Genomic DNA, 26051 nt, shown 5'->3' with positions numbered 1-26051 from the left:
TTTTATCTTAGATATATAAGAAGAAAAGATGATCCAAGTTCATAGCTTATGGCCTCAATACACAGGTTTTGCCAAAAGAGGTGAAGCAGTTCACATTATGCTTTTTCTACCACCCAAGCCTAAAGATCTTAGTTGCAGATTTTAACTTGTTTTTCAAATGTAATCATAGTTTACAACATTTATATGTTATATTTTTCTATTATTACCTTTCTAGAATTGACCACTGGCCATGAGTAATTACAAGTATCTTTTTTTGTTGTTGTTTCTCCAAATTTATTGTATTTTGTCAGCAGAATTCACCTTGTAGAAAATGGAAGGGGCTAACATGTATATAATACTCATGTCAGGCTTAAAAATAGGATCCCACTAGAATTGTTTTATTCTGGCTGCAAGTTAATAAGGTATTCAAGCTTTACTAAACAGTATTTGAAACAGGTAAAGTTTGCTATATAGAACATCTTCACTGTTCATAGGGTGGTCGCCAGGTTTCTCAGGTATTTAAGACAGATGTGCATTAAATAAAGTCTCACCAAAAAAACCTTTAATCAATTTTATTCTTCATATTTGGGTAAGGGTACAGATTCTAGACCGTATCTGTAAAGTCATGGTGATATCACTGTGCTAAAGATCATGGCTATAGGTTGGCTGAGAATTTAAAATGCAAGAAAAATCAGAAGCAGCACATCATTGCTTCGTACTCCAGGACATACAGAGAGTTTCTTCAGTAAGTACCACTCTAGTTGTCTTCACAATTTAATGCAACGGAAACCTAAATGTTTCTACTTCATCTATGAAATCATTCAATTGGCAGGCAAAACATTTTTATCACCTATTTATAAAAACATGAGAAAAGGAGGAAAAGTAATAGAATGTATAAACTCATGCTATCGTAATTCTAATGTCTAGCTATAAAGGCATATGGTTGTAACAATTGCTATCTAAAATTTTTATTAGCTGTAGTAGCTGCATTCCATTTTCATTATCATTTTTTAAAGTCTTTTTGCTTGGTCATCTAAAGACGTTTTTCAAATTTCAAAAGATCAGTTATTATTGTCCTCGTTGTGTCTCTAAGGAATTAATAAAATGCACGTTCATTTCCTTCTTTCTAAATGTTCCAGTTAAAAACTAAACAATACAAAAATGGGAAACATTTTCTTGGACCATTTTTTTTTCACTGTAACAACAAAAGATGTGCAAGGTAAATAGAACTCAAGTTTTGTTTTATTTTTTGTCTGTTTGTTTTTTAACAAGTCTGTCCAGAATAATACAGGTTACATAGCTGTAACCATCTTAAGGAAAATGACATTAAGTTTGCAACAGATACCAGCTGGTGAAAACACATTACTAGCATTTCAAAAATTTACAAACATGTAACAAAATATCCTAAACAGCTATCTTTATATTTGTAAACGAAGTATAAACAGCTGGCTTAACCAGTTTCCACTGCACATCAAACAGGTGGCAAAGTGATAGAGATCATCTTTGATTTTTAAAGGAGAATAATAAAAACTAATTTATATCCCACACATTACAATTCTAGGGGATTAGGAGCAGGCTAACACATGATGTCATCTACTTTAACAGCCTTTTCATTTACTTGTATGGTCTTGATACTTTACAATTTTTTTATTCCTGTAACAGTATTGTTGCTGTAAAAGCCATAATTTTTTTGATTTCCTTAAAGAAATCGTGTGATCCATTTCCCATTAGATTTCATAAACACACGTGAAACTTCAGATACAATAGGAAGGTGGTGGTTTTCTTTCAGTTTCTGAGGCCTTCTCTCTGAAACATCAGAGCTGATAATAGTTCGGCCTATACATGCATGCTGCCATAGATAATTGGGTGGTACGTGCACCTCCTATTTCAAAAACACAAGCAGAAAGTAGGTCTGGACAAGGGCAAACTGCAACTCAATTTCTGCTGTAACCCTATCTCAGGTGAGTTATGTTTATTCCTTCACTTTGCTGATATAGTCAGTGAGTCTGTTGATGCCTTCTTCCTGCTGTTCTAGGGCATCCAGGACAATGCCCATCGGTGTCCTCTTCAAACCTATTCCTTCCATTTTATTCTCCAGTTTGTTCTTGAGGTTCCGGAGTCTCAACGATGCATGGATAAACATCACTGCAGAGAAGTGACACCTGGTTAACACCAAAGCAATAATTCTCTTTTGCCACATCAATATTACACTCCCTCTCTTCACACTAATAGTAAACTGCCTTAGTTAGCTACAGTCCAGTCTACTTCTCTAATTGATCCAAGCCTTCAAATGGCTCTTTGGACTTTATGTAAAGCTCTTCATCAAATCATACATGGTTTTTTTTTTTTTTTTTTTTTTCTGCATTAAAGGAAAATGCTGTATTCAACAGGAAGGACCATTATCTGGAAGCCATACCCTTTCCTTCATGCACTGACATCATCACCTTGCAGATGCTACTTAAATGTCCTGAAATTCAGAGTGAATCAATGGGATTCTATCCTACCTAAAAATCAACTTACCTGAGGCTTTCCAGAAAACAACTCTTGCTCAATTCAGGGATTATCTGTATCTTGTTCCCTGCAGGAGCATGTGAGTAAAGTCCACTTGTAAAGTGCCTCCCAGAGGCTTTACCCAAAGTGTTGGGTATAGAATTCTAGATGTAAAAATCTAAGAGCTTTACAGAGTTTGTATAGCCCATTGTTCCCCAGATTTGCTTACTTTACCACAGATTCCCTGTCCCCTTTCCTGGACCTCCTCTACCTGAGCCTCAAAGAGACAGGCCTGGAAATCTGTATTTTAAACAGGTAACCCTCTCTCCATATGATCTATACCAGTGGTTTTACAACTTCCATGTACATTCAAATCACCTGGAGAGCCTGTTAAATAGGCAAATTCCGGGTCTCCACCACCCCAAATTCAGACTATTACAACTGAGGGAAGGCTCCAGAATTCATTATTTTAATAATGACTCCGGATGATTCTGATGTAGGTGGATCTTGGACCCTCATTTTCAAAAATACTGATGTGGATTCATCTGGAGGATCTAGAAATAGTTGAGGAGCTTTCTAAAAACATAACATCGTTGGGTACCACTGTTGACCCACAAAATAAAGATGCGGCTGGGAAATTTATATTTTTAAAAAGTATCCTGGATAAGCCTCACAATTATCAGTTTGGGAATCACTTATTAGATAAGTGATTAGATTATTAGATTAGATAATCTCCTTACTTTAGAGATGAGTGAGCTACAGCCCATATAGGATGACTGGTCCAAATCACATGCTGGTTTCCAGCAGGTCTAAGAATAGAAATCAGGACTCTTAACTGTCTACCTCTGATACATTTCATTACACTGGCCTGTCTCAGATTCTGATGTGGAAAGGTATTAAAATTAGCAAGCTGTTTGATTAAATAGTATCATTGAAATACTAAGCCTATAGCACCTACAGAAAACCTGAAGAAAATTCCAAAAATGTTTGAATTTGTTGGCTCAAATATTTTATCCAATAGGGTATGGGATGTATCCATAAATATTCTGGACTTAATCTAACAAAGTCCTAAACAAGCAAATAATTTCATTTAGTGGAATAAATGCACATGTCAAATGTTATTGAAAGTTAAAGGGATGTGCTTGTCACTTAATACACTAGAATTTTAATCAGATTTCTGCTGATTAGGCTGGGATTTTATTTCTTTTCTATTTCAGCCTTCAAGTGTTTGGACTCTTAGTAAATAATTCATGTAAAACTTAGAGAATATCTAGATCTCCTCACCAGAATCTGAGTATTTAGTACCTATATTCTGAGCCAATTATTCCTATAGACTTACCAAACTTTTAACACTAGCTATGATCTCCTGAGCGAGTGGAGAATAAATAGTTTACTTCCAAATAATAAATACATTCATTTCTGTATCAGGACAATAGGAATGGCACTTAAAAATTGACAACAGACTCTCGTATTAGACAAATCTGGGGTCTAGTGCAGGTTATGCCACATTCCTGCTGTATGACCTGGGATTTGTCTTTGTTCTGTTTACTGTTTGTCACCATAAGAATGTATGACAAATAGCTGGGCAAAGTGGGTCACGCCTGTAATCCTGGCACTTGGGGAGTCCGAGGCAGCTAGATCACTCGAGCTTGGGAGTTCAAGATCAGCCTGGGCAACATAGTGAAACCCTCGTCTCTACCAAAAACACAAAAAATTAGCTGGGTGTGCACATGTGGTCCCAGCTATTCAGGAGGCAGAGGTTGCAGTAAGCCGAGATAACACCACAGCATGGGTGACAGAGTAGACCCCATCACAACAACAATAAAAGAATGACCTCATAGTTCTTGACCTCAGTTCTGTGTTATCTGGGTCTAGTTGGATAACAAGTAGAAAGCTGTTTTAGAAAATTCTGACACTTTTGCTGACATGCCAACGCACATAAGAAACAGGTTATGGAATTCCTGTTGGATAATTGCTCCTACATTTTTTTTATGATGGAAGAAAAAACTCAAGTTCACTTACACAGCAAAGGAAAAGTAATGCCAAACACAAAGACCATGACTCCTCCAAACATGGATATAAGGAAATAACTCGCCAACATGACCACCATAACGAACGTCGTGGGGTAGCGCTTCTTCAGCCGGCGAAGGGCGTCCTTATTGTGGGCTGCCCACACAAACCCTGTGAACACCAGCACCACCACGATTCCTCCCAGGATCATGTTGAAGGGACTCAGAAACCTGAAATATGAGGAAGAAAAAATGAGGGGTGACTAGTTCAGCAATAGAAGTAGCAAAAGGAGAAAGAGGAGTAAAAACAATTATTGAGAACTTACTAATACTTTAATACTTTATCCGAATTGTCTCATTTGATTTCTCATAATCTTATAAAGGAGATACTATTAGTTCATTTCTCAAATGAAGAAACTAAGGCACAGAGGTTAGAAAATGGTGGGGAAGTCCAGGAATGGTAGTTCACACCTGTAATCCCAGTACTTTGGGAGGCCGAGGTGGGAGGATCACTTGATGCCAGGAGTTCAAGACCAACCCAAGCAATATGGCAAAACCCCATCTCTACAAAAGTATGAAAATTAGCCAGGTGTGGTGGCACACACCTGTGCTCCCAGCTACTCAGGAGGCTGAGGTGGGAGGATCGCTTGAACCTCGGAAGCTGAGGCTGCAGTGAGCCAAGATTCCACCACTGCACTCCAGACTGGGTGACAGAGTGAGACCTTGTCTCAAAAAAAAAAAAAAAAAAAAAAAATAGATGGAACTGAGATCACAGCCAGGCAGTTCCCATCAAAGTAGTCCCTATCTCATTAGAGGTCCACAATTTTGAAGACTAAAACTTCTTTTGAAGGTACTATGTTTAGCCTTCATACATCCTGGGCTCTAGTACACAGTAGGTTGTGTTTTCTTAGCTCTAAGGGTTTATTTATATCCTCATAGAAGCTCATGATGGATGAATGTAGAATGCAGGCCACATAATGGCCTCCATGGGCTAGATCCGGTCTACAGTCACATTTTTGTTTGGCCTGCATAGTGTTTGAAAAGACTTTTACTTGAAACCCATGTGTTAAAAAAAAAAAAAAAAATCCATAAAACTTGGGATTTCTTGTTCTCCTGGAACAAGAAAATCTAACAGTGCTAGGCCCACTTTCCCACATGTCAACAGCTGGCTTGAATGCCTGCTCATTCAGGCAGAATAAACGCTCCCCACTGAGCCCCAGTCCACACTGCTCTCTACTGCATCATGTACACAGAGGCCCAAAGTGAGGTGCTATTAATCATTCTTTTTCTTTTTATTTTTTGTAATTTGAGACAGAGTCTTGTTCTGTTGCCCAGGCTGGAGTGCAGTGGCATGATCTTGGCTCACTGCAACCTCCGCCTCCCGAGTTCAAGCCATTCTTGTGCCTCAGCCTCCCGAGTAACTGGGATTACAGGCACATGCCACCATGCCCAGCTAATTTTTTGTATTTTCAGTACAGGTAGGTTTTTGCCATGTTGGCAGGCCAGTCTCGAACTCCTAGCATCAAGTGATCCGTCCACCTCGGCCTCCCAGAGTGCTAGGATTACAGGCATGAGTCACACCATGCCAGGTCTAATCCTTGTTTTTCTAATAGCTGGCCTGAATCGCTGTCTTACATAATCTGCCTGCCCCATGGAGGCATTTATGATTCCTCACATAGAGAGTTCATTATAAGTGTTTTTAAATGCCCAAAGTATCATTAGATGAGTTATCAATACAGATTTTCAAGCACACAGTTCCAGATTCATTCTTATATAAGTCAAATGTTTAGTATGTGATAGCAATTACACTACTATTGATAATGGAGGAAACACATTATGTAGAAGAAATTTGTGCCGGGCATGGTGGCACACACCTGTAATCCTAGCACTTTGGGAGACCTAGGCAGGTGGATCACCTGAGGTCAAGAGTTCAAGGCCAGCCTGGTCAACAAGGTGAAACCTCGTCTCTACTAAAAATATAAAAATTAGCTGGGCGCGGTGGTACATGCCTGTAATCCCAGCTACTTGGGAGGCTGAGGCAGGAGAATCGCTTGAACTCAGAAGGCGGAGGTTGCAGTGAGCTGAGATCGCACCATTGCACTCCAGCCTGGGCAACAAGAGGGAAACTCTCTCAAAATAATAAGAAGAAATATAGATGAAGTTTTGGGCATTATAGTTGCCCACCCCAAGCCACTGTGTATACAAAACCCTTAACAAGACATCTGTGGTGGGCTGGTACAATGAGTTATTTAACTTTTTACCCTAGAGACTAATGAGGATTTTACTTGGGAAGGACACAGAGGGTAGTGTGTTTTCCTCATGCCCTAAATAGTAACATTGCTGATTTGAAAAGAGGGATGGGGGAAGACAGGATAAGGGAAGGTGATGCCAAGAGCTTACTTTCTCTGAAATGGAAGAGATGAAGAACTCATGCTCATACTGGGATTCATATTCAGGATAAACAATTCTTTTTCAAAAATTCCTTTAAATTTTAGCTCTCTGTTTCTGCCTACTGAAACATAAAAAGAATTTTGAACATTTTTAAATTAAGAGTGAAAGCTTTTCACACCTGAATGGGTGAAATTAAGGGATAAAATCAATGTCAAACTGCTCCGAAAAAGCTAAAAATTTCTATTAAGATGCACAAAGTTAAACAATGGCAAGAGTAGTTGCACTTTTTTTTTTTTTTTTTTTTTTGAGATGGAGTTTCACTCGTCACCCAGGCTGGAGTACAATGGCACGATCTCGGCTCACTGCAACCTCCGCCTCCCAGGTTCAAGCAATTCTCCTGCCTCAGCCTCCCTAGTAGCTGGGATTACAGGCACCCACCAACACGCCCAGCTAATTTTTGTATTTTTAGTAATGATAGGGTTTCACCATGTTGGCCAGGCTGGTCTCGAACTCCTGACCTCATGTGATCCAACCCCCTTAGCCTCCCAAAGTGCTAAGATTACAGGCATGAGCCACCGTGCCCAGCCAGTTGTACATAATTCAAAACTAAACTCTACAATAATAAGTTGCTTATTTCATTCAAAATCCTTGCAAATACACCCTTCAAGCCAATAAATCCCCTCCTCAGAATATAGTCTAAAGAATTAAACAAAAATGCAAAGATTGAGTTGTAACAGTATTGATATTAGTGGTATTTATGATCAAAAACTTTCAGAAACAACCTATATGGCCAACAATTTACTGTGGTATTGTATACACAGCTATTTTTAAAACACTGATGTGCATTTAATAAGATGGGAAGACATTATGTGTTGAGTAGGTAAAAGCAACTGTAATACATAATGCATTCTCTGTTAGGTGGATTTATCATACAAGTTAGATAGTTCAGAAGTAGAAATTTCTAGGCTGAGCGCAGTGGCTCAAGCCTGTAATCCCAGCACTTTGGGGGGCCGAGGTGGGTGGATCTTTTGAGGTCAGGAGTTCGAGACCAGCCTGGCCAACATGGTGAAACCCCACCTCTACTAAAAAATACAAAAATTAGCTGGGCCTGGGCTGGGCGCAGTGGCTCATGCCTGTAATCCCAGCACTTTGGGAGGCTGAGGCGGGCACATCACCTGAGGTCAGGGGTTCAAGACCAGCCTGACCAACATGGTGAAACCCCCGTCTCTACTAAAAATACAAAAAATTAGTTGGGCTTGGTGGTGGGAGCTTGTAATCTCAGCTACTCGGAGGCTGAGGCAGGAGAACTGCTTGAATCCAGGAGGCAGAGGTTGTAGTGAGCCGAGATGGTGCCATTGCACTCCAGCCTGGGCAACAAGAGCAAAACTCCATCTCAAAAAAAAAAAAAAAAAAAAAATTAGCCAGGCATGGTGGTGGGCACCTGTAGTCCCAGTTACTTGGGAGGCTGAGACAGCAGAATCACTTGAACCCGGGAGGCAGAGGGTGCAGGGCGCCAAGATTGCACCACTGCACTCCAGCCTGGGTGACAGAGTGAGACTCTGTCTCCAAAAAAAAAAAAGAAGAAGTAGAAATTTCTATAATTAGTATATTATTTCATAATCGGAAATAAAATGTATAAAAAAAGGAAATACAAAAATATAAAAGCAGCTGCTCTCCAACCCACAACCCCCGCTTGGCACAGGCCAACCACAAAAGTCCATCGCTACTTGGTCCCATCTTGCCAACAAAATTAATGGAATTTCAATTCATGAACCACAGCAAAGCTGTTCCTTCTCCAATCCAAACCCTGGTTTTCTGCTCATCCTCCAGATCCTCTTGTGCCAGTCTGTAGCACCCCAGTGCCCCAAGCTTCCCCAATACCCAGCACATGTGCCATTCTGTCTGTCCGATTCCCCCCTCCTCTTGGTTCTGTGTTATCTGGGTCTATCTACTTGGCCTCTCTGCACTTTTCTTTCTTCCTATTTGATTTTATCTGGATTATTCCCTGTCTTCTGAGATAACTCCAGAATTGGTCTGGGAAAGACAAAAATTTCCTTTTACGACTGAGGAAGGAAAGAATCTAATGAGTCAAAACCACAATCCCTTTCAGCAGGTTGTAGAGAGTGGAGAGTGAATAAAGAGGCCTTGAAACTCTTATAGATTAATATAACTAATTCCCCAACCACAAAATATTCTAGGCCAGTGTGGTAGCTCATGTCTGTAATCCCAGAACTCTGGGAAGCCGAGGTGGCAGATGGATTGCTTGAGCCCAGGAGTTTGAGACCATCTTAGGCAACAGGGCAAAACCCCATCTCTCCAAAATAAATAAATAAATAAATAATAACACCCCACAAAAATTAGCCAGGTATGGTGGCACACACCTACAGTCCCCACTACTTGGTAAGCTGAGGTAGGAGGATCACCTGAGCTCAGGAGGTCAAGGCTGCAGTGAGCTGTGATTGTGCCACTACACTGTAGCCTGGGTAACAGAGTGAGACCCTGTCTCAATTAAAAAATACAAAGATACTTAGAGAAATTGAGAAATTGTACCAAAGACTACATTATAGTAGGATAAGCGGAGTTTATTTCCATTTGCTTATTTTTATTTTCATATTTTTTTCAACGGCCATGTATTCCTTGATGAATAAAAAAAAAAACCCTGATATTTAAAAACGAACAAATGAAATTGGGGAAAGGCTCCTGAATGTAAAAAACCCTTTTACAAATCCTTGACATTGACCTATAACCTACCCAAATGTTTTTTCTGAGCCATAAAGAAAAGCAAAGATCGGCCAGGCGTGGTGGCTCACGCCTGTAATCCCAGCACTTTGGGAGGCCAAGGTGGGTGGATCACGAGGTCAGGAGATTGAGACCATCCTGGCTAACACGGTGAAATCCCATCTCTACTAAAAATACAAAAAATTAGCCGGGCGTGGTGGTGGGCGCCTGTAGTCCCAGCTACTCAGGAGGCTGAGGCAGGAGAATGGCATGAACACAGGAGGTGGAGCTTGCAGTGAGCTGAGATTGCGCCCCTGCATTCCAGCCTGGGTGACAGAGTGAAACTCCATCTCCAACAAAAAAAAAAGAAAAGGAAAAGAAAAGAAAAGATCACTGGGTACAGTGGCTCACACCTGTAATCCCAGCACTTTGGGAGGCTGAGGCAGGCTGATCACGAGGTCAGCAGATCGAGACCATCCTGGTCAACATGGTGAAACCCCGTCTCTACTACAAATACAAAAATTAGCAGGGCGTGGTGGCAAGTGCCTGTAATCCCAGCTACTCAGGAGGCTGATGCAGGAGAATTGCTTGAATCCGGGAGGCGGAGGCTGCAGTGAGCCGAGATTGTGCCACTGCACTCCAGCCTGGGTGACAGAGCAAGATTCCATCTCAGAAAAAAAAAAAAGAAAAGACAAGTAAAGATCAAATCAACACAAATAACTCAAATGGAGGATTGAAATTTTGAAATTTAAGGAAATTCAGGCCGGGCGTGGTGGCTCAAGCCTGTAATCCCAGCACTTTGGGAGGCCAAGACGGGCGGATCACGAGGTCAGGAGATCGAGACCATCCTGGCTAACACAATGAAACCCCGTCTCTACTAAAAATACAAAAAACTAGCCGGGTGAGGTGGCGGGCGCCTGTAGTCCCAGCTACTCTGGAGGCTGAGGCAGGAGAATGGCGTAAAACCCGGGAGGCGGAGCTTGCAGTGAGCTGAGATCTGGCCACTGTACTCCAGCCTGGGTGACAGAGCGAGACTCTGTCTCAAAAAAAAAAAAAAAAAAAAAAGAAATTTAAGGAAATTCCTTTGCACACCCCGCAAGTAGGAGAGGGTTGGCTGGCAGCAAAGCATCAGAGGGCTCCTACTCAGTTCATTCTGGAATACTTATTAAAATAATAATTCATGAAGTGAAGCATATAATAAAATTCATGTCAAACTTTTAAAATTTTCCTCTAGACAAGTAAAATACATATTTAGGTTGAATGCCTAAAGTCCAGGACAAAGAACAATGAAAAATCCAGGCCTACCTCAAGCAATTCCAAATTTGCTTTCACCTGTTCCAGTTTTTCATGTTCAAGGGAAAAGAACATGGTTTGAAGTTCTATAGAACTGGTTTTAGTTCATAATCTGCCCAACAACAGTCTATAATTAGAAAGTAACCAAGTTTCCAAGATGGAAAAAACGAACAAAGTTACTCTGAGCAGAAATGATTTTCTTCTATATCTGATAAAATGTATACCACTCCAATGCCCTGGCACTTACCTCCACCTGGAGCAAAATAAGACAGACAGACACACATACATGTACACGTACACACACACACACACACACACACACACACACCCTCTAGAGATTAACAGAAATTCTCAGAAATTTGGGAACCAGTTCTTGCCTGAGGTACTTTTTAGTCAACAGTTGGGCTGTTTATCACACCAATCACGACAAACCCCAAAAACGTTTAGGACAAAGCTTTCCACAAATACGCCACCCATCTTTCATGTAGACAACTGCCTCTGGGGTCTGCTGGGTGGAGTTTCACTTACTGGTAGTCCTTCAGTAAGAAAGAGGGCCAGGCACGGTGGCTCACACTTGTAATCCCAGAACTTTGGGAGGCCGAGGTGGATGGATCAGCTGAGGCCAGGAGTTTGAGACCAGCCTGGCCAACATGGCAAAACCCCATCTCTACTAAAAATATAAAAATTAGCTGGGTGTGGTGATGCATGCCTGTAATCCCAGCTATTCGGGAGGCTGAGACACGAGAATCACTTGAAACTGGGAGGTGGGGGTTGCAGTGAGCTGAGATTGTGCCACTGCACTCCAGTGTGGGTGACAGAGCCAGACTCTGTCTCAAAAAAAAAAAAAAAAAGAAAAACAAAGGACGGTGAGAGGGAAGGGAGGACCTAGTTTTGCAACTCAAAAACCATTATGTTTTTCTATTGTGAAATTAAAAATATATTAATACATATGTTTATATATTTTAACTATACATATTCAAAATATGAACATGTATTACCCCATTCCAATAAATCTTTCCCTATAATAGTTACACATTCTAGGGCAGTCATTTATGGTTGTAAAAAGGTTTAGAATCCCATCACAGAAATTTTGTAGCAGTCTTCAAAGATGAATCAGTCTAGTCCAATTATACAGATAACTAAACTGAGGCCCACAGAAGTGAAGAAACATATCCAAAGGGATCCAGGCGAGAAACAAGAAAACAAGAGTGCCAGTTGTGGCAGCAACTCACAGTAGAACCCATTCTGTACTGTTAACCGGCTTTAGGGATTTCCCCCACACTCTAAGCAACCTACTGTAACCAAGGATCATCCTGGAAAATCCCTCTACACTCTCATTTCTCTCTGAAAACAAGGTGGCTATGGATACAGGTCCTCAACTTGCCAACGTGATTCAGTAGCTATATCTATAGTTTAACCACAAGTTACTGAAAGGGGAAAAAAAAATCCCACAAAATTTTAGAGCTAGGAAGGATCTTGCTAACCTACCTTATTTTACACATAAGCAAGCTAAGGAATATACAAATTAATAAATTTGTCCAAGGCCACCGATTGCAAAGTTGGCAATAAAAGTTTGCCATAACAGAAATCCTCGGATCAACTCAAGGCCACATTTGATGACTCCTGTCAGGTTGCAAGGCCAAAAAGAACCACCAAAGAGGCAGCAAAATATTTCCTGAGGAGTGCTGGCAGCTTTGCACTGAGTTCCGATTTTCTAACCGAAAAAGCTATTTTTGAAGTGTGGTTCCTGAGGAAGGCTGACTCACTGAAAAAGTGGGGAACAATTTACTCACGGTGGACTTCTCTAAATTGGCGATGTTTCTCTGTGGTCCTTCATCAGCCAGAGGGATCACTGCAAATACGAACCCACTCAACCATTTTCCTGCTTCTCATTGTTCTTAAACTAAAAACAGAATTCTTTAAACATTCTACAAGGCCTTGCAGGGTCTGGCCCCTGCTGCCTCTGCAGCCAGGGCCACTGTATATAGTTGTGGAGTTGGTGCCTGGCTGAGGGGTAAGTGGAGCCTGGAATCCAGGTCACACACTCCATGAGCCAAGGCCAAAATTTGGCTTAGGTTGTATCTGCTAGGAGAGGAAGAAGTGCCTTAGTAATTAGCATGAGGGAACTCTCAGGGCTAGCAGTTGGCCTACCTGCCAGCTTTGTCACACCATCTCCTGATTGCACCCCCATCCATTCAGGGTTTCTATATACCCCAGAACTCACCTTGCCTTTTGGCCATCTCAGGGTGAGGTCAATCAGGCAGAGAGGATAGTTTGTGCACAGGCCTCACTCCACCCTCCTTCAAGTCTCAGCTCAGCCAGCCTTTACTTGGTCTCTCTGACCAGAGCACAGTTCCATATGCCTTTTCTTTTCTTTTTTCAAGAAAGGTTCTTCCTCTGTCACTCAAGCTGGAGTGTGATGGCACGGTCATAGCTCACTGCAGCCTCTGTCTCCTGCACTCAAGTGTCGTTCCTCAGCCTTCCGAGTAGCTGAAACTACAGGTGAGTGCCAGCATGCCTGGCTAATTTTAAATTTTTTTTTTTTTTTTTAAGATGGAATCTCGCTCTGTCGCCAGGCTGGAGTGCAGTGGCACGATCTCGGCTCACTGCAACCTCTGACTCTTTGGTTCAAACAATTCTCCTGCCTCAGCCTCCCGAGTAGCTAGGATTACAAGCATGTGCCATCACACCCAGGTAATTTTTGTATTTTTAGTAGAGATGAGGTTTCACCATGTTGGCCAGGCTGGTCTCGAACTCCTGACCTCAAGTGATCCCCTGCCTCAGCCTCCCAAAGTGAAGAGCTATTTTTGACTGTAGGCATAAATGTGGGCTTTAGACATAAATCAGTCTTGAGTAAATGAGAACAGTGTTTCCTGGGCCTAAGGATCACGGAATAAAAAGAGATTGTACAGTAGGTTAAAACTGAGCCTGTCTCTTTTGTTACAGAAAGGTCATAGTGAGATTTTCCTAACCAACTGAATTAGGAAGGCCTAGAGGATTTATTGCATTCTTGCCATTTCCTAAATATTTACTGTATCCTGTGTAATCTGGCACAAACTAAACACTGGCATCCAAACCAACCATTGTCTTTTTAGCAGTTGGCATGTTAAAAGTGTTCATACTAAGACATGCCTTAGGAACCTCCAGATTTTATTTTGTTTTTAATAAACAACAGGTTGGACTTGGATTAGAAACCATAAATCTGATGCTTCCCACAGTGATGGAGCGTCAAATAATAGTTGTGTACAAAGCTCTGATTAGACTTCATTAAACCCTTTTTAACTTTTCATTATGGAAAACTTCTAACATATACATAGGTAGAGAGAATAATGTATAATGAATCCTCATGTATGCTCAACATACATGCTTTCAACAATTAGCAACCCATAGTTACTCTTATCAATACTTTTCGGGGAACAAAAGTGGAAAGATATTTGTTTACAAACTGTTCTTCTTGAATGATTTTAGTAAATTAAAAAAAAAAAAAAAAAGGTTAGGCTGGGTGCAGTGGCTCACACCTGTAATCCCAGCACTTTGGGAGGCTGAGGTAGGGGGATAACTTGAGATTAGGAGTTCGACACCAGCCTGGCCCACATGGTGAAACCCTGTCTCTACTAAAAAAATATACAAAAATTAGCCAGGTGTAGTTGTGCATGCCTGTAATCCCAGCTACTTGGAGGCTGAGGCAGGAGAATCTCTTGAACCTGGGAGGCAGAGGTTGGAGTGAGCCAAGATCCTGCCATGGCATCCAGCTTGGGTGATACAGCGAGACTCTGTCTTAACAAAACAAAACAAAAGCTACTGAGAACTGTCACATGGCAAATTCTTACAGAGCTGTAGAGAGAAGACAGAGGCTGGACAAATGCTAATGAGCTTGGTAACACAGACTTCCTTCCCACAAGTTTCCTGTCTATTTACCCCTCACTAACCCCCAATGTCTGCATTCTTTTTGTTCCTCTGAGACAAGGAGAAGCTGCACCAATGAGATATGAAGCAGATTAGAAGAAGCAGGGCTTTCTGCCTTCCAGGTGTCTCCTTTAGCAAATTGCATAATGAGAAGGAAGGCCAGGAAATCCTATCATACATCAATGATGAATGCTTGCAAACCTAGCCGTTAGCCTGAAGGTTTTGCCTAAAATTACAGGACTTGAAGGCATTCTTAGAAACAGTAAGCCACGCTCAATTCAAGAGACAGAGGACGGTATTAAGGGTTAAGTTTTCTGAAGCTGAGTGATAAGGATAGAATTCATTTGTCCAAAAATAAAAAAAAAAAAAAATAAAACATTTCCAATATTGATGCTTAATTAGGTATAAGTGGGTAGGTCAAGAATGGGTCTTGATCTTTTTGAACTGGATTTCCTGTACAGAGCTCTCTGTCCCTAAGCTGATTGACAGCTTCTCCTTTCTAAGACAGGGGGCCAGGAATCCAAAATACACTCATATATTTGCACACTTACCTAGAATCATTGTAAATCCTTACCTAGGGAAAGGAAACAGAAACTACCAACCAAAGGCTGAAAGTAGCAGGCAACATTGAAAAAAAAAAAAAAGCTGGACGGGGAGGAGAGGAGAGGAGAAGTTAAGATAAATACAGTTACATAAATAGTGTCACAGGTGTGCCAGGCATACCTCTCGCCTGTCATCCCAGCACTTTGGGAGGCCAAGGCAGGAGGATTGCTTGAGCCCAGGAGTTCAAAACCAGCCTGGGCAACATGGCAAAAACCCTTCTGTACAAAAAAAAATACAAAAATTAGCCGGGCTGGTGGCGCATGCCTATAGTCCCAGCTACTCAGGATGCTGAGGCGGGAGGATCACCTGAGCCCAGGGAGGTAGAGGCTGTAGTGAGCCATGAATGCACCACTATACTCCGGCCTGGGCAACAGAGTGAAACCCTGTCTCAAAAAAAAAAAAAAAAAAAAAAAAACACACACACACACACACACACACACACACACTGTCAGAGGTTATTTAATGAAAAGCAATGCTTATTAAAGATTTATATTTATTTATTTATTATTTTTTACATGGGGTCTCACTCTATTGCCCAGGCTGTAGCGCAGTGGCGTGCGTTCTTGGCTCATTGCAACTTCCACCTCCCAGGCTCAAAGATCCTCCCACCTTAGCCTCCTGAGTAGCTGGGACCACAGATGCATACCACCAAGCCAGGCTAATTTTTTGTGTTTTTGGTAGAGATGGGGTTTCGCCATTTTGCCCAGGCTGGTCTTAAACTTCTGAGCTTAGGCAATCCACCCTCCTCGGCCTCCCAAAGGGCTGGGATCACAGGCGTGAGCCACCACGCCCGGCCTAGATAAAGATTTTTAGATTAAAATGTTACTGTGTGTTGACAGACCTCTTAAAAGTTCTGTATTCAGAAGAAACACATAAGCCATCAGAGGAAGACAGATGCCAGCCTCAAGAGCAAATAAATGTGCATGGAAGGGCAGAAGAATTCTGGGAGGATTTGGGAAGGCTGGTGGAGTTGTACTACTGACTGTATCCTCAGGGCCTAGACAGTGTCTGCCACATGGTAGGTGCTCAGTATTTGTTCAATGGAATAGAAGGATCTGAGCTGTGGGTTAGGATAAGTAAAATTTAATAAACCTTTCTCCTGTCTATGTACTCAATGCCTCCCCTATTCCCAAAACCTGAGAGATTTGGAATTTGGAATAATAATGAACAGGGGAGATCAGGTAAGTCAGGTTGAGAAGGATGTGTTTATGTAGGTGTGTATTTCTGTAGACTTGCTATACTTGTATACAAATTAATTATCATGTGTTCAGTGTGGTCTTGCTGCCTTTCCGTGAAGGCAGGAAACACAGCTCTCCTGTTCTTCACTATCTCCTAACAGTGTCTGAGAAGTTGGTAAGTGCTTCATACTCTTTGTTAATTGAATGAATGAAGCAACACAAATAAGAGTAATGTTGTAGAACTGGTGTTGAAGCTGACTAATCTCAAAAACATTTCCACTTGCTTTAGTATAAACAGACTGCAACTCATTCTATCTATAATCATTTTAATACATTCTGATCCAGAGCATCCCAGGGTTGCCTTACCCTTTTTTTCCTCCACCAACTGGAAACTTGGTTCTTCATCTTTGCAGCATTTAAAGGTACAAACAATATGAACATTTCATAAAACCAGATGCTGGGAGCCACAGGCCTAGAACATATTACAGAGCCACTGAGCCATATTCATTTTGAAAAGATTACACTAATGCTCTTTTCAAACTTAGAATTACCAGCCTTCCAGAAACTCCTTATAATCTTGAGTAACTGAAAGCATAAAGTGGCAGCTGTCAATTCTACCCTCCTGCAAAATCTCCATAGGCCAAATGATCGGGCCACATGGTGAGGAGCTACTTAACTGAGAAAACATGGGTTCATTCCTTCAGCAGCTACATGGTTCTTTCTAAATGGGGAGGCACAAATGTATATACATGAGAATAAATGCACCTCTCTTGCTGGAGAAGCAGCAGAGGCATTTTTATATGTTGCAAATTCTGTGTGTGGTTGGTGATTCTGAGGCCACACCAGAAAATATGAGTTCTAATGGCAGAAAAGAATGTTTTTTTTTTTCCAGACAGGGTTTCACTATGTTGTCCAGGCTAGTCTTAAACTCCTGGCCTTAAGCAATCCTCCCATCTCTGCCTCCCGAAGTGTTGGGATTACAGGTGTGAGCCACTACACCCATCCAGGAAAGAACTTTTTAGAATGAGACAGCAATAGTATTGCAAATGTTATAAGAGTCAGGGATGCAGTTGAATTTGGTTAACCAAGAGCTTTAGAAAATTTGCAATATGGCTTAAAATGGAAAAAATATTTCACTTCCTATTATTAGCAGCTTTGGTTCCAATTAGCCTGTGACCTCAAGCTTTTATATTTCAGAAAGTGACAGGGTTCAAGAGGATCAGTGGTTCTCCTAGGGGTGTATATCACAATAACGTAGGTAGTTAGAGAAAAAGAAAAAAACAACAGATGCCTGGACCCTGCCAAGAATTATTCATTTTGAATCACGGAAGGTGACACCTGGGCATATAGGTATATTTATTTAAATTTTCTTTTGAGCCAGACCAATCCAGTGCCTCTCAGATTTTAATGTACCTATGAATCATCTGAGACTTTTGTTAAAATGTAGATTCTAACCTAGTAGGTCTGAAATGGGGCCTGAGATGCTTCACTTCTGACAAGCTCTCAGGTGAAAGATGCTGCTGTTCCATGGCTCACACTCAGTGAATAGAATTCTCCAGCTCAAATCATTTGGCATTCCATTAAGCACATAGAAGTTCTCATCCACAACTAGAATGTATCACATGCTTACTATTTAAATTGCAAGTGCAATTAGGTGTTGCCTTTGTTTTTTACTTTGAAGATCATGGTGGAGACTTCTGTTGTTTTGTGTGATGTGAAAAGAATATCTTTATCCCAAAACGTCTCACATCAAGGATGCAGAAGGTAAGCTATGGCAACTTCAATCTTAGACACTTTTCCTTCTTAATGTAAAGGATCCAAAGGCATTTCCAGCAAAATGCAAGTTTCCTAACCTGTTATTCATGCTATTCCTTTTAAATAATTCAATCTCTTCTGATCAGAAGTTCAAACACAGATTTATCTCTATCCTAATCTCTCTTAATCTCCATGTTGGTATGGGCAGTTTTTTCCAGTGTTTCTGGATCTAGACAGTATTTGCTATGTTCTTCCCTCACCCTTCCTGAAATCTTAAAGATTTCTCTATCCTCATCTAAGCCAGTTTTCAACATTGGAGAGCTGAGGCTACAGCCCTCCTACAATGCCCTTGAGGCTCTCCTCACCAGCAGGGGATGGAACCACTGCTGAACACTCTTTTATCCAGGTCACATTTTCACATACGCTCTACCAAGATACTCTGAGAAACTACAGAGAAGTCTGTGGAGGATCCAGATGAACAGCTTCCAGCACTGCTTGGACCTACCCAACTACTAGCATCACCGAAAGAGGATAGTTCTCTTTAGAATGAGAAGTGTTCTGGAATCAAGGAAGCTCCCTAACCCTGAAGATGTTTGGTTTCTTCCTCGTGACTCATAGGAAGACAGAATAGTAGTTAAGAGCACAAGCCTAAGTTTGTGACTTTGAGTAAATCATTTAACCTCTCTGAGCCTCAGGTTTAATAATTTAAAAAAATAACAGTTTTTAAAAAATTGGGTTCTATGTCATAATGCAGGTAAAATACTTTGCAAAGTATGTGACACACAGAGCAGTCAATAAATCTTTATTTATATTATTAAATTATAAAGAAAGAAAAGATAACAATTGGTGGAAAAAACTACTGACTGGGTTTATAGTTGCCTAGAAAACAGTTGAAGGTTATATACCAAACTTTTACTGAAGTATGAAGAAAATTTCACATTTTATCCACATAATTTTCAAATCAACCTTTACTACTAGCCTGTATCTTTTGTAAGTTTTTAAAAATAAGCATAAGTTTTAAAAACTTCATGGATACTTTTCACTTTTTCACTTCAAAATTTTCATTGACAACTGACAACTCTTATTTGAAAGGAAAATGAGGAGGACCAACACCCCTAAACCACCTGAGTTAGTGGCCTAAGGCACAATACTGACGGGAGCTATATTTAGTCAAAGGGTTGGCCCCTGGCCCTCACAGTGAAAAATGGATTCCATCAAAGGCAGCGAGGCTGCCTGAGCTTGTGCCTTGTCTGGGCAGCATACATGTTTTAAAAAAATAAACTTTTTTTTGTTTTTATTATTATTGATCTGTGTCAAACTTTGCCCCACATCTAAGTTACCTCAAGAAAATACCTCCATAACTAGATCACCAGATAAGATGCCCTCCTGCTTCATTGCAAAGAGAAAGGAAACAAACAAACAAACAAAAAAAACTGATGCAAACCTATTTACTACTTATTGTGTTTTAAAGACATTTTTGGCCAGGCACGGTAGCCCCTGCCTACAATCTCAGTGCTTTGAGAGCCAAGGTGAAAGGATGGCTTGAGCCCAGAAGTCAAGACCAGCCTGGGCAACACAGTGAGACCACATCTCTAAAAAAAAAAAAAAAATTAGCCAGGCATTGTGGCACGCACCTGTGGTCCCAGCCACTTGGCAGACTGAGGTAGGTGGATTGCTTGAGCCTAGGAGGTTGAGGATGTAGTGAGCTGTGATCACAGTACTGCACTCCAGCCTGGGCAACAGAACAAAACCTTGTCTCAAAAGTAAATAAATAATAAAAATTTTTAAAAAGAAATTTTTGGCCAGGCACAGAGGCTCACACCTGTAATCCCAGCATTTTGGGAGGCTGAGGCGGGCAGATCACTTGAGGTCAGGAGTTCAAGATCAGCCAGGCCAACATGGTGAAACCCCGTCTCTACTAAAAATACAAAAATTAGCCAGGCACGGTGGTGCATGCCTGTAATCCCAGCTACTCAGGAGGCTAAGGCACGAGAATTGGTTGAATCCGGGAGGCAAAGGTTGCAGTGAGATGAGATCACGCCACTGCACTCCAGCCTGGGTGACAGAACGAGATTCAGTCTCAATAAAAACAAAAAAAAAAGAAAGAAATTTTTTAGTGTTCCAGGAAAGCAGCCTGAAGCACAGAGCTGAGGGAAGGTTCAGAAGGCAGCTGCCTCAGGCCTTGGGCCTGCCCCACCCCGTCCTGACTAATTTGTACCTTGGCTGCCACACTAGTTCCGAGTCCACTCAGAGCCTGTGCCCCCTACACACCAAGCCATTCCCAGAGTGCAATTCCTTAAGAATTCCTTAAGCAATGCAGAAGAAGGATCTGTACTATCGTCTATAGAGTCCCACATGTGGGCTTCCACCTCTGCATGGGGGTGACTGCTGTGAACCATACTCAGAAACTGTGAAGTCTCCCCCTCTCCTCTGTGCTGTGTGTTTGCTCCTTTAGCTTCTCAACAACTGCCAGGAGCCCCTGGGCCAGAATTCAAGTCTGATTCATCTTGATGTGCTTGGAGCTTGGCATGGGGCCAGGCACAGAGAGGTGGCTCAATGTATAAGCCAACTAACTATGAGCCAACTGAAAAGCCACCCTGTTCACCCTTTCCCACTGTTCAAATGTGAATTTCTCCCTTTTCTCCCAAGCCAGCTTGCTCCTTCTTCCCTCTACCTCTGCCCTGAAATAGAAATGTCAGACATTTAAGGGCAAGTGAGTCCTTTATAAAGTCTGAGGGTGACTTTTTCTTTAAAGATGCGTAGGAGATAATCAGCAAGATTGAGAATATCACCACCCATCCTGCATAAGCGAGAGAAGCATTTCTTAAAGGGTGAACTACAAGGAAAGGTGGTTTCTAGGAAAGCAGGTGTACACGCAATCTTAATACAGGATACTTTGTAAGTATCAGGTATTGAAAAGGCCTTCTGATACATTGAAACCCCAGTCTAGGAAGCGAAGACAGAGAAAGTGACCACGCCCGGGCACTGCTGGAAGAAAATGCCAGAAGGCCATCTTCTCAGAGTCATGGCAGCCTTCACCCCACAATGGGAGATGCGCCACCAGGAGACACCCACCCTTGATCCCAAGCTCAGCTTTACTGTACAGTGTGACTGGCATTAGGCAGAGAAACCAACAAAGTGCGTCGCCACTTGGTTGCCCTTTTTACACTACCCCGGGTCCACACCCTGCCGTCCTGGCCAGCCCCAGGGTAGGGTTACACCACTTTCCTTTTTCTTCTTATTTTTAAAAGACGAGGGCGCTACAAATATCTTTTCAGCAAGAGCCTGATCCTGGCACGGGGGCGGGGGGTGGGGGGCGGTGCGGTGGGGGACCTCTCATTTTTCTTCCCCGCGGTTGGCAAATTTTCCCCGTCCTCTTTCCCCAAGGGGCCCCCTCAAGTCTTAGCCTTTGGTGCAGAAAAGGGGACCCCAGGTTACTGCGGCCTCGCCCTGCGAACAAGTTTCCACTGGCTTGGCCGCTTGCAGAATTGCCAGGGCAGGCGCTGAGTGTGGTCAGAGAGCCTCTCTACATCCCGGAATCTTGCACCCCAAGGCCCCTCCGTGCTCTCCCCAGATCGGTGTCCCGGGTAGGGGGACTCCACTTACCCCACAACGGAAATCATCATGGCAGCCACCACCAGGTAGTTGGTCTGGTAATAGAGCAGGTTGCTCACCACGCGGTTGTTCCATTTGGAAATGTCCCTGAAGTCTGGCCGGGCAAAGCGATCGGAACCCGGGAAGAAATCGTCCCAGGCGCGGAGTGGGGCGATATTAACGTCCATGTTCTCAGCTTCGCGTTCTTCGCCTCAGGAATCTGGCGGCGGCGGCGGCGGCAACCGATCAGCTGAGCTGAGTTGAAGAGTTGACAGCGGCTCTGTCTCGATCGGCTTTGCGGTTGGCAGACAGCAGAGCAAAGGAAATTGGGAGTGGGCGGGCGTGTTTGCTTCTCTTTACTTCTTGATTGGCTCTTGGTTGGGTATAGGAAAACAGGGACCTCAAGACAGAACAAGGGACCAAATGCAGAATAGAGATGAAACGACAGAAATCAATCAGCGGAAATCCTCTGTCTGAAGCGAGGTGGCAATGCCTTCTCTAGCAGTCCGAATACCAGCTGCCTCCTTTGAAATACCGTTTTTGAAGGTTTACCTGGGAGTGTGTTCTCTGACTTACAGAGAAAAATTTTGGCAGCTGTGCAGATGCCAATCTAAGTGAAATGAAATGGAAGGTAACTATAGTGTTACTGAAGAATGAGCTGCTTTTGAAAACTAAGTCTTACTAACCTCTACACATCTGAATGCAATTCCCATGTTTTCTCTGTTTCACCATGAGTCACTATGTGTGAAATCAGATTGGCAAAACGGGAAAGAAGGTCATGTAGAACAGAAGGGCTGGTTTTTTTCACTTCTCTTCTGTGTTCTCCATCTCTGTTCTCTTGAGGCTAAATTGTTGGACTGCTGTGCCATTCTGATAAAGTGATAAAGTAGGCACTCTGGCCACTTCAGTCCTCAGCTGGGCACGTTGCTTACATTTTAAAGCAAGTTGTCTGCAGTGAACTAGCTGTTATGCATCTAGCATTTTCTGGGCAGAAATATGCATTCCACTTCAGAAGTTTTCTTAGTTTTATTGCAATATTTGGTGACAACTTTCATTGAGGGACCACAGTATATTCATAGATAAGGTGATGTTTAGTATCCCAGCCGAAAGAACTGGCAAAAGATGTATTCGTTGTAAATTCTCTTCTAAGCTTCCAAAGGGTCATCTTTTTTCAGTTAAGGGGCTGATTGGTATAATGCATGAGAAAAAGTAGTTTAATTGTATAATGTAATAGGTAGAATTCCAAGGTGAAGATTTCTAAGATAACAGAGTCTCTAAGCCCCTAAGTGGCTTAGACAAGGTGAATTCACTCTACTCAGATCACCAATTTTTGAAAACTTGTAAAGTAATGAAATAAACTAATGCAAAGTCTAGAAAACATAATTTAATTTTCCTTATTGATTTAGAAGACAGTTAAGGAGCTTACAGTGACTCTAAGAAATTACTACTACTACTGGTGTTTAGGAAAGTTTGGTGATTGCATGGAATTAATGCTGACTAAGATATATCTTATATGCTGCTTTTTGAATAAAGTTTAAAATGTGAAATATTCCTGAGTGCTCATGTGTTCTTGATTCTGGAAAAATGGGATGGTGTGAAGTCAGAGAAAGCAAAATTAGAGTCCCAGCTCCTTCCTCTCTGGCAAGTGACTTTGGAGAAATTACTTAATCTCTCCCAGCCTCAGTGGCTTCATGTGTAAAGTGGGATAATGGAACATTTGCCACATAGGTGAGGATAAATGAAGGAATGTATAGGAAATGCTTAGTGTATAATAAAGGTTCACAGTTATAAGTTACTATTATTGTTATTAGTAATAGGATAGCCCACGATTCATGTCTGCTGTTAATAGTGCTTTAATCTGACTTGTTTTCTATGCTTTCATTATAAACATCTACTGACTTTTCTCTACCTTGCTCCAATTTTATTGTTGTGGTTGTATCTGGGTAGGGGGAGAAGGCTGAGAATATTCAGTACAATGCCAACAAATATTTCGAGTTCTTTTGAGGCCCTGTGAAAGCACTGTGGGGTATTTTTTCTTTTTTTAAAGAGGAGAAAGATGTAATCCTGCTCTGCCTTCAAAACTCCTGCAATCCAGTGGAAACACTAGTTAAATATGAGACGGTGAGAGGAGTGCTAAATAGAGATGCACGGAGCCTCAGTTATCAGTTACAGGAAGTCAGAGGGTGTGGAGGAATTCCCCAGGGCTTCAGAATGTCAAGCAGCAGCACTGTGTACAAGCTGAGTAAATCATCTTGGTCAAGATGAAAGTGGGAACGCCAGTGAGGCCCCACACCTGTTGGTGAGATCGATGAGTATTAGAAGCTACGACCAAGAACTTTATCTTCCAACTGCTCAGAACTGCATGACCAAAAGCTGTCAAGAGTATATTAGCAACAATATGATTACTCCTTGATCACAGACAATTGATACCCAAGAAATAGTTATTTCTCTAAAGAGGTTTAAACATAAATAAAGAAATTCTAAAAAGACAGAGATGTTTATAGCATGATTCCTTTCTGCCTCCCTCCCAAAATGTTAACCCTGTGTCTCTCTTTGGGGTATGAGAGATTTTTTTTCTCTAAACATTTCTACCTTTGTTAAATTATTTTAAATAAAAATGAACACATAATGAGTCATTACTTTTTTCCAGTAACTGTTTGAAATGCTATTAGTAGCAGCTCTTTGTTAGTGTTCATTCCGGGGAGGGAGGGGTCAGATTAACTGTAGAGGTCTTCCTGGAGCTTTAATTTATTATTATCTTTAGAGACAGGGTCTTGCTATGTTGCCCAGGCTGGTTTTAAACTCCTGGGCTCAAGCAGTCCTCCCACCTCAGCCTCCCAAGTAGACAGGATTACAGGCATGGGAAGCCGAGTCCCGCTTCGTGGGGCTTTTATAATGGGATGGTGTGTCTAGATAGGACCATTCAGACTGTCTGTTTAAAAACCATAGCAGATAGTCTAATTGTTTATGATCTGTTCCATTTGAAGTAAAATAAATCTGTTGAAGGTTTTGCTTGCATGTCTCTGTTGCTTTCATTCCTGGCAAGGGCAGATGGCTATTTCTAATCCGTCAATCAGTCTAAGCCAGTGAGAGCACCTGGTGTTATTTATCAAAATACCACTATGGTGAGTCAGGGTGTTAGTCTCAAAGCAAGCAGATGCAGGGCCAATGCCTTTGCAGACTTCTTCATCTGCTAGCTGTATTCTATCCCTAGGCCTCAGTTTCCTCCCCTGTGAAATGGGTGAGACTGGACTAGGTGGCCTTAAGGTGCCTGCTGTTTTTCGCCATCTGAGACGGTTGTAATGCTCACTACCACTAATCAAAGGGTATCCAGTATTGTTGGGGGTTCAGACTACAAGAGCCCATTTTCATAAGCACTGAGGTTAAATCCTCAGTGAAACCATCTGTGGAGTTGTCTGGCCAAGAAAAAAATGGTTTCATAGTTGATGCTGAGACATGTGATGCAGAAGGAGGCTGGTATCTCTTGATATGGACTGTGAACTCTACTCCCACACTCACTGCCTGGCACTGACTTTCAGCTCAATGAATGCTATTGAACTGAATCTAATTGGGGGACCATAAAGGACAAGCTTTCCTTAAGGTTCACGGAAAACTAGGACAAGAGGAGATTAAATATCACAGTGTAGTAACAGCAGCTACATTTACTGAGTACCCATCAGGCTTTATGTACTCCATTTCAGTGGCTCTCAAACTTTACCAGGGAGAATCACCCCAGGCTTTGCAGAAGGCCAGGGACAGGGGTGGGGGTGGGGGTGGAGGGGTGAGTGGGGGGATAGGGGGGTGGGGCTGAAAATTTGTGTTAAAAAAAATTCCCAAGTGACGTTGATCAGAAACTGTATTTTGAGAGCCACTCTGGATTTGACTTAATTATCAGTCTCACAAGGTGAACAGTGTTATGCCTACTTTATAAATGAAGAAATAGAAGTGTCTAAGGGTCTCATAGCTCACAACTGCGAAGAATTTAAAATCAGTTACTTTTGATTCCAAATCTCATTCTTGTCCTACTCCATAAAAGGAGATGTGTGTGTATATATATACATTTTTGAACATGATCATTTCCCTCTACCCAGCCATCCAGATTCACAGTGTATATCTGTATTTCTGACTCTAGGAG

General features: G+C 41.8%; 1 protein-coding gene across 1 annotated transcript; it reads right to left on the bottom strand.

Moving 5' to 3' along the window:
• Positions 1-536: 536 nt before the first annotated feature.
• On the bottom strand, positions 537-22613 carry ARL6IP5 (ADP ribosylation factor like GTPase 6 interacting protein 5). The gene is made up of 3 exons (XM_033210399.1): positions 21929-22613; positions 4492-4709; positions 537-2124 (listed from the first exon to the last, which is right to left on the bottom strand). The coding sequence occupies exons 1-3, from the start codon at positions 22102-22104 to the stop codon at positions 1952-1954; spliced, it is 567 nt and encodes a 188-aa protein (XP_033066290.1). The 5' UTR covers positions 22105-22613; the 3' UTR covers positions 537-1951.
• Positions 22614-26051: the final 3438 nt, after the last annotated feature.

This window comes from Trachypithecus francoisi, unplaced genomic scaffold, assembly GCF_009764315.1.
Source record: "Trachypithecus francoisi isolate TF-2019V2 unplaced genomic scaffold, Tfra_2.0 Lachesis_group0, whole genome shotgun sequence".
NCBI lineage: Eukaryota > Metazoa > Chordata > Mammalia > Primates > Cercopithecidae > Trachypithecus > Trachypithecus francoisi.
The sequence above is the reverse complement of the archived record's forward strand: the minus strand, read 5'-3'. Positions and strand labels throughout refer to the sequence as shown.